Source organism: Poecilia latipinna, unplaced genomic scaffold, assembly GCF_001443285.1.
Source record: "Poecilia latipinna isolate Pla-1442-1.1 unplaced genomic scaffold, P_latipinna-1.0 Scaffold821, whole genome shotgun sequence".
In the NCBI taxonomy this organism is placed as follows: Eukaryota; Metazoa; Chordata; class Actinopteri; order Cyprinodontiformes; family Poeciliidae; genus Poecilia; species Poecilia latipinna.
Genome location: NW_015113437.1, coordinates 207,851 through 216,842, shown reverse-complemented (window position 1 = coordinate 216,842; position 8,992 = coordinate 207,851). Strand labels below are relative to the sequence as shown.

At 37.1% G+C, this 8,992-nt stretch overlaps 1 protein-coding gene across 1 annotated transcript; it reads right to left on the bottom strand.

Moving 5' to 3' along the window:
- Positions 1 to 937: 937 nt before the first annotated feature.
- Positions 938 to 8,772, bottom strand: osr1 (odd-skipped related transcription factor 1). The gene is made up of 3 exons (XM_015047352.1): positions 8,468 to 8,772; positions 2,253 to 2,963; positions 938 to 1,617 (listed from the first exon to the last, which is right to left on the bottom strand). The coding sequence occupies exons 2-3, from the start codon at positions 2,933 to 2,935 to the stop codon at positions 1,485 to 1,487; spliced, it is 816 nt and encodes a 271-aa protein (XP_014902838.1). The 5' UTR covers positions 2,936 to 2,963; positions 8,468 to 8,772; the 3' UTR covers positions 938 to 1,484.
- Positions 8,773 to 8,992: the final 220 nt, after the last annotated feature.

Sequence of the window (8,992 nt, the reverse complement as noted above, 5' to 3'; positions counted from 1 at the left end):
AAAAAAAAGTAAAAAAAAAATAAAAGATAAAAAAAATTTTTGTTTTTTTTTTTTTTTTTTTTTTTTTTTTTTTTGTCAGATAATGTGCACTTCATAAAACTTCTACTGGTTTGAACTGTTTCCCATGGACAGACCCCAGGTTATAGCACTTGACTTCAGCGTGAATTGATTCTACAATACTAATTTTAAAAAAAGATAAAAAAATAAAAAATAAAATAAAATAAAAAAAAATCTTAGATTTGTTTTATTAAACTGCAGGATAACTTTTCTATACGTTTTGTCAGCACAAAACTGATTTCATGTGGAAAGATACATGTGATAAACACAATGAAGGAGTCAAAGCTGCAAGTGGAGGTGGAGGAGGGACGGGTGAAGAGGTGAGCTACACATAAAAGGGTGACAATCATGTGCTCTGATGGAGTGAATATCATTTTACCGTTTGCAGATTTCAGGTTACATTATGAGATGTATTTTGGTGTTGAGTTCAACTGAAGCAGTTTTACAAGGAAGATTTTTATTTTAAAATGGGAAATATGAGAATGCTTTGTTCTAAAAGAAATGACAAGGAAGCAGTTGTTAAACCCCTTAATGTATTTCTGAACTACAGCACACAGTAGTATCTTGGAGAAGCTACATAAATGTAGTTTTGTTGTTATTTTGTATTATTTTCTTTTACATATTATATAAAGCTTGGATTATTTACAAAGTGATTGTGATCAAAAATGGTTATTTTACAAGTTATCACTTTTGCGCTTTGTTTACCGAGGCGGGGTTGCTGAAGATGCATCTCTCTCCTCTAACGGAAGATGCTAACATCTGGTTAAAGGTTCAACATCATCAAATAAAACCTGCTATTGTGAGCATTAATACTGGACCTTTACATGAAGTCATGAGTGGCTATCTAAGATCATTTAAATGATGAACACAGCCAACCTGATACAGTAAAATATTTTATTTAGAAATGATTATTCATTTAAAAAATAAGTTTAGGAAATCCAGTGATATATGTCAATAATTAATAATCAGGTTAAAGTGCAAAAATACAATTTGATATAATGCATCTGTACAAAAATAACATTGGAATGTGATATTTGTGTGTCGTTAACATGGCTTCTAGAAACATATCTTGCATACATGCAGAGTCCATCTTTAGGTTATAAGCTTCGGAACAAAACATTTGTGCTGAGCAGCCTCAGGAGGTTTGTTATTTTATTTTGAGGTCCATTTCACATTCCACACATCCACTGAGTTCGCTGCCAAATCAGGCACGGATAGCCCAACGCACAGTCTTTATTAAGGCTTATTTCTGCAATATTTCTACGGAGAATCAGCTGCTGGAACATTTCTTCCTTGAGGAATGTTCACACTGAAAGCTGCGCCTCCAACGGCTGAGATGAGAAAAGAGAGAAAATATCTTTGGCGGTTGTCTTTGGTTGTGTTGTTTTTCCAGTGTTCCCGGTCCCTTTCCCTGCTGCTGCAGTGAATCACTTCATCTTGGCTGGCTTCAGTTCCTTGACTTGCATGTGTAATGTTTTGTGGACAGCCAACGTCCTGGACTGACAGAATCCTTTTCCGCACTCTTGACATTTGAAGGGCTTTTCTTTGGAATGGATGTATCTGCAGCGGGAAACAACAAGGCACAATATTATGCTACAGGAAGGCTTCCAAGCAAAGTCAGTCTTTTTTTTTTTTTTTTTTTTACATTTCACCATAAAGCCAAAGACATACATTTATATGATGTAGCATCTACACAAGCAGTAGTTAATTCATGGCAGCTACCACGGGTGACCTACATTCACAGATGCCTTTGTAGACGTGTCATCAAATATTTCTCTTCACGTGGCCAGTAGCCATATTTAGAAAGCGTTTAATTTGGATTGAAAAAAACAGACAAAGAAACTGTTAGGACTGCACTTTAAATAGAAATGTCTTTGGTAGAGTTGAGACGAGGTTAATTCAGGTTGTTTATGGACGACACTTTGAATGTTTTGTACGTGTAGTTTTCCGTGTACAAGTTCAACTTATGCTATAAATCTTCTAATCATTGCAGGAAGTGTCTTGTTTTTGTCTCTCTGCTGTCAAAAGCGAGGATGATTTAATGGCTTATTTTTAACCCCATACCTGCAAGTCATCACTCTTTCAACAAGACTGAGAAAAAAAAATACTGGATTTGACTGGCTCACATTTTTGTAAAAGCCGCAGTGCCTTTGGAATGAGAACAAGGTGTTTCATCGATAAAGCATTTTTCTAACCTGTGGTCCCTGAGGTGGTCCTGTCTTCTGAAGGCCTTGTGGCAGATGTCGCAGGTGTACGGCCTCTCGTCTGTGTGCGTCCTCTCGTGGATCAAGAGGTTGTAGGATTTCGTAAAATGTCGTCCACAAAACTTGCAGACGAATTCCTTCTTGGTCTTAGAGGGCAGTCTGCCTCGGCTGGACTTACGCTCAGGTGAGGACAGTTTGGTCACATCCAGCAGGCAGCCCAGGCTGGCCGAGGTCTGGTGTTGAGATGATACCTGCGCTGCAGCAGCAGCAGCAGCAGCAGCACCCGTCATGCTCAGGTCCTCCACCTTCAGATGGTCCTCTTGCGTCGCTGCTGCTGCCAGGTTGGCAAAGTCAAAGCGTGGTTTGCTCTTCGAGCTTTGCAGCAATCCTGCTGTGTCCAGCTTTGGCTGCAGGAGATGGGGAAATATGGGGATGGAGGCCATGGAGGAGAACTGAGGAGGCAGCTTGGAGAATGTGCAGCGGGGGAAGCCCAGAGGTTGATAGCCGAGGGTCCACTGGTGAAGATGGATGGCGTGAAGAGCACTGAAGCTGTAGATGCTCTGAAAATGATCGGCTGGCAGCTGGAGACCCGAGGAGGTCTGGATGAGGGAGCAGTTGGCCAGCTGAAGGGATGGGTGAAGAGGAACGGGAGCTGGTAGAGTCTTGCTGCCCATGGCTGCTACTGCAAATCCCGCAGGCAGTCTGATAAACACAGAGAACCAGAATGAAAATAAATAAACATGTTGCTCATTACAACCGAGTCCAAACAATAAACCAACAAAACATCATTTTCACTGACAGATCTTTGAAAGTAGATCAGCTATCAGGCCTTGGTCTAGCTGAATCCTTAGACCTCTGGAGGACCCACTCTGTCTGATAAGCCCACAGAGACAATAACTGACACCCCACAGCTGCATTTTATCCTGTGTCCAACATCCATTATTTATGGGAATAAAAATTCTTGGCTTGTAGGAACACAATCAGTAGCAATAAAGTAGTGGTTTTCTGTATGACTTTATCTTTCTGTTACATCTTTACAGAGGAATTTGGACCTGCTCTTCTTTCCAGTGTTGCTTCAGTTCATTAATGTTTGCAGTCATTTCTTTTGGTAGTTTTTAATCACTCAAAGCAGCATTTTATTCAGTTTTTTGGTCAGGGCTTTAATTGGGCCATTGCACTGCCTCAAATTATTTAATTTTTATGAGATTGTTTTGTCTGTTGGGTCCAAGCTTCAGCAGTGGGACACATCATGTCACATTTCACACTAGAATACTTTGGCATCCAGAGAGGTTTATGGTTGATTGGCATGTATCAGAAAAAAAACAAAAAAAAAGTTCCTGAAACTCTAAAATTCGTGTGAAGATAAACTTTGGTCTTAACAGTGAAGAATAATAATAAATGGGTAAACCAAGATTTATCACCTTGACTGTGAATACGCTTCATTTTTTTTAATGGAATATTCGAGACCAATGTCTCTGTGAATGAAAATATAGAACCACTGCCAACGTTTGTGCATACTCCCGAAGCTATGTGTGGGTGTTTCCTGGTCCCAGAAACATGCCCAGGGCTGTTGAGGGCAGAGAGAGAGAATGACAGCATTCAGCCACAGAAATACCTGCGAGCTGTTACATCAGGTTTGATAAGCTAGAGTAACAATAGACAATAATGTTGCTTTGTCTGAGGCAGATGATGATGGACGTGAGCCGCCAAGCAGCAGCAGCTTCAGGTTTTTAGGGCACGAGCCACACCTTGGCCCAACGTCGCTCACATCAAACCCGCTTACAGATATGCGGCTGCTGTTCTGAGTTTGTGAAAGTGTCCTGACTGAAGTAAGGACAGGTCGACTTTTATGTGAATGAAATTCAAAGAAAGATATCTGGATGAACGCATAAAGTTTTCCATGATTTTACAATCTGAATGTTGAAAATCTGTGGTCATGCCGTGTTACAGTACAGTTTTAAATGCTAACGTCGTTTTGCACGTTTTAAAGCAATTCTGCATTCACAAATACATGCTTACTATCGCTAATGTCTCACACAAAGGTGGTGCTAGTTTTAATGTTTGTGAAAGTTCTAGTTATCCATAAACGTAGACGAGAAAAGCTATAAGGATGAGGCACCTTATAAAAGACTTCACTATTTATATAATTACAAAAAAAAAACCTGTATTGCTTGTGTATAAACTGTTATTTGCTTTTATATTTTTTTCTTTAACCTTTATTTCCTGTTTTATTCAGAGTGAAATTCATGAGGGTCACGATTGAGAAATTATCTCTAACAGAGATATAATAAATGTCTGTGAGCATACTTGCTTCATTTCTTGAAAGTTACAAAATCTGTTATGTCTTATTGGCTTATAGTCAGCAAAATAAACAAAATGTCTGTAAAATCGTGTTTTTTACGTCTTTTCTGAAGTCCTCTTAATGACAGTAAATATCACAAGAGGCTTGCTCTTAGTCATCTGTAGCTAAACTTGGCAGTGTCAGCTCCTATGGAACCACCTACTCCAGCAAACTTTTTTTAAAATCATATATAGAACATATTTTATCACAAAAGTGAAAACATTTTCTTAAAAAAAAAATGTTTTATACTTTTAGGCCCTTTTATTTATTTTCTTCATGTTATGACATCATTATTTTCGTGACAATTTAATGAAAAGCAGCTTTTTAAAATCTAAACTATGATTTAACTAATTTAGTACATGGAAAAGCAAGTCAGTAGATCAGTAAGTGAAATAAAGAGCTAATAGTTAAAATATACATATCTAAGCTATAGTGTATTTCAGTAAAAATAAATAAATACATCAGCCTGTAGCTTAATAAGCAAGCAAATAAAACTTAAAATGGCACAGAAGGTAATTGAGAAATCAGTAAAATACATTAGTCAAAAGTAAATTTAAATGAGGAAATAAATAGTAATCAATTAAGTCCCTAATAAATAAATAGGTCAGCTACCCAGTTTTATAGGTAGCTAAATAGTGAAATAAATAACAAGTGATGTCATTATATCATTAAGTAAAGTAAGGTAATTTTATTTATATAGCACATTTTCAGCAACAAGGCAATTCAAAGTGCTTAAATAACTAAACATAAATAAGTCAATAAAAAAGGTAAATAACTTGTTAAATGTGCAATTAGGTAAATAATTTAAAAAATAACAGTGACTTTCACTGTTTTCTGTATTGTTCACGGGGAACAACTGAATGCAGGTGTCATGATCTGTGTGTTTATCAACAACCCCACCTCATGAGAGAAGGGAATTTTCATCACATACACAAAGAAGGAAAGCTATTATTTTGCATCACATGTGTGTTTATAGAGAACATAAGAGACTTTGTCTAAAACGCCTTAGAGACGAAATTATCACGCTTTCATCAGAATGTTGGATATATATATTTATATTGCTACTCAAATAACATTATAAATTTTGATGAACCAGAACAGATTCATTAGGGATGAAATGCATATTTCAAAATAAAACTGAAATAAAATGTTTGAAAAAAATATTTTCTAATTAGACATATTTTATGTTAAGCACATTTTCTCCTAATAATGACATATTTTCTTGAACAGTTTCATACAGTTAGTTCCTTTTTTTTCTTGCTTCAATTCTACTGATACAGAAACTAAAGCTCATTTTACAAAGCAGATGTCGGATAAAGGAAGACAATCTAATTTCAGTCAATGACTTCTATTACTAAACCCTAAAAGTTGCTGACCGTGTCAAGCTGATAGAAGAAGTTCTGGTGTTTAAAAAAAATATGGTTCCTTCAGTATTTATAAATATAAAAAGCTGAACTTCTAAAAAGTAAAATAAATAAAAAAATATGGGAATTTGTTAAGGCTACTCCTCAGAATATTTGTCAAAAATAAAAAGCACATGAAACAATTAATTCCACCTTATTGGGTTAGAACTATCATGAGTTTTATTATTAAATGAATATATTTTTATATTTGAAATCTGGGGGCATATAATTTAATTCATTTTAAAAAAAATGTGTATGTGATTTAAAAAAAAAAAAAAAAAAGGGGAAAAAAAAACAATGAGAATCTTCCAGAATTAGCCAGACATCGCAGATATTTGAAAGAGCTGAACTGAAGGAGGCCCCTCCTGAAACTGCAGCAAAGGTTGCTAATGAGGAGAAGAGGTGCTCAAACAGCCCCCCTGCCGGCTCCTCCTTTCTGATCACCATGCAGAAGTAATTGACTTTTATGCTGGAGGTCATTAGAGGAGATAAGTCCCCTGCTCCTGTTAACCCTTCTGCATCTGCAGGGGCCCCCAAGGTGTCGAACGGCCCCCCCTCAGTTCGGTCCGGACTGTGAGATTCAGCGCCTTAGAGGGCTTTGCAGTGGGATGCTGCTTCTCACCTTCACCTCAACACACCAAGAGGAGAAGACACGCAGGACTCCTCCTGCTGATGGATTTGTTTCACTCTGCTGCAATAATTTACATTTTAACACATTTAGGAAAACAAAAAAGTGAAAACCAAAGGGGTAAAAAGAAACCATGTACGAGTTTTGCCTGTCTCTTTAAATGTTTGATTAAACCCAAAGGCACATAAATTTACAGCTAAGAATGAGTAGTTTTCTCTAATGTCTCGTTCTCTTTATTCCTTTCAGTTTATGTGGGAATTATAAAGTTTTATGTACAAGCGTGAAACACTAAACATTTTTAAAGCACCCTGCATGAGGATAACATCCGAAATTAAATGAGGGTTCCAGTTCGAGGCCTGTTGGAGTTTGTTCTCTCAGCTAGATGGAAAAAAAGTAGACTCGGAGGTGAGCCCAGAAAGTCTGTGAAAGTGTGTCTTTTTTATTTTTATTTTTTTCTGCCGTAACAATGCATTAACTTTGCAGAGGAGCTCTAATGCCTATGAAGCTGCGGCAATGATTTATAAAAGTTGTGGACGTTATATCACAGATGATGAATGGCTGCGTGTTTGGAGAACGCGGCGTCCTCATGCACTCGGTAAGAGCACAATTTCTTTACTGCACTCTGAAGAATAAACACCTGTCAGCAGGAAACTGTAAACCCAGACCTCTCTCATGAACTTTAGATTCAGTGAAATGTTAAAACCAGAATTTCTGAAATTCTAGGTTAAGATTTACTTACTGTACTTTGGACAACAACAACAATAAAAAAAAACTACACAGAAGAACTTTACTTGGTAAAGATCTGATTTGCTCCAAGTGAAAAAAAAAAAAAGCTGATAAACTTCAAACATAAGTAGAATAGTTGCAAATTTGACAATGAAACCAATATAAGACAATAGAAAGGAAGCAAAAACAGAGTGAATTACTCAGTTCTGAACATTTTCATAGCAAATTTCTGTATATATTCTGAATTGAATTATTTGTCTGAAGTGGAATTTTGATTTGACTTTTATTACAATGCACTGATCTGGGATGTTGTTACTGAGAATTTAAATGAACAACTTAATGTTACAAAACACCATATGGCACATTTGTTATTACAAATACCGAGTTCCATTGTTACAAAAAAAAAAAAAAAAAAATGTTTTTAAAAGAGCCTTCTAAGGGAGAGCAAACTGAGTGCAGGAAGCGTGACTTCTACCAAAGTATAGTGGCTGATTCTGAGTTAAGTTAGAAGCTTTTAACTTGAGATAAATCACAGTTTGGTCGTTGGAGCCGTGAGATTTCTCCCCGCAAAGACAGCTTTACATGCATCTAAACTTAATTAGACCCCTTGTGTGGTTTGGTGGAGCAGTGTGATTAATCTGTTGATGAGGCCGGACGGTGTGAAGGTGTCAGAAAGTATCTACAGAAATGTTTATTCAGAGAAGCAGCATCTTTTTTTTTTTTTTTTTTTTTTTTTTTTTTTTTTGGACCTCATTAAACAAGGATTTCATCAATTCAAAACAGCGCGTTGTATCCCGTTTTTGCAAACATATACGTTAAATCGACAATTGCTATTAAAATGTGTTGGAAATAAATGATATCGCAAGTGAAATTAACACATTTCATGTAAAAATAAAGAATTCAAACGCTTTAAAAAATGAAAAAGAAACTATTTTGAGCATCAGTAAAAGCCATGCAGTCACAAGAAGGCGAAACACCTGTTGCGCTTCAAGTCAATAACGAAATAACTATGTTAAAAAAATAAATAAAATTCTAATAATAAAACTTGCGACCAAAAACAGTTACTTAATATTATTAAAATAATAAGAAAAAATATATAAAAACTTACCAATAAAATTTGAGTTTTATAGGTTTTCTCCCGCCGGACGTTCTGAACGTGAAAGCCCGCCGCGTAGCAGTCTGAACCGGGACGGAGGCGTTAATGTGTCGGCTGGGGCAGCAGCATGTTCCGGCTGCCTTAATCTGTTCTACTCTGGTCTGATCTGGGCTCAGATGTTCAGGCACTGTGGTGTTCACGTCTCTGCGTACTGCCGCACTGTTCTGCGCGCTCTTCTCTTCTCAGCCGCCTCTTTATCTCAGCCCACAGTCCGACACCTCCTGGCACGTCACACAGCCAGCCCATAACCGCAGCACCGCTCTGGAGAGCATGCACAGCTGGACAATGAGAAGATGTGGCCCTATGTGATGGGGTGGTTCTTTATTCGGCCATCAGGGTGCGCACACGCTTCTGGACTCATCCAAAGTGACTGATGGAAACTTGGGGTAACTGATAAATACTTAGCGTCTTAAGGCTTTTTTTTTTTTTTTTTTTTTAATAAGTTTTTATATCTCTGCTTGTCCCACTGCAGCTCAT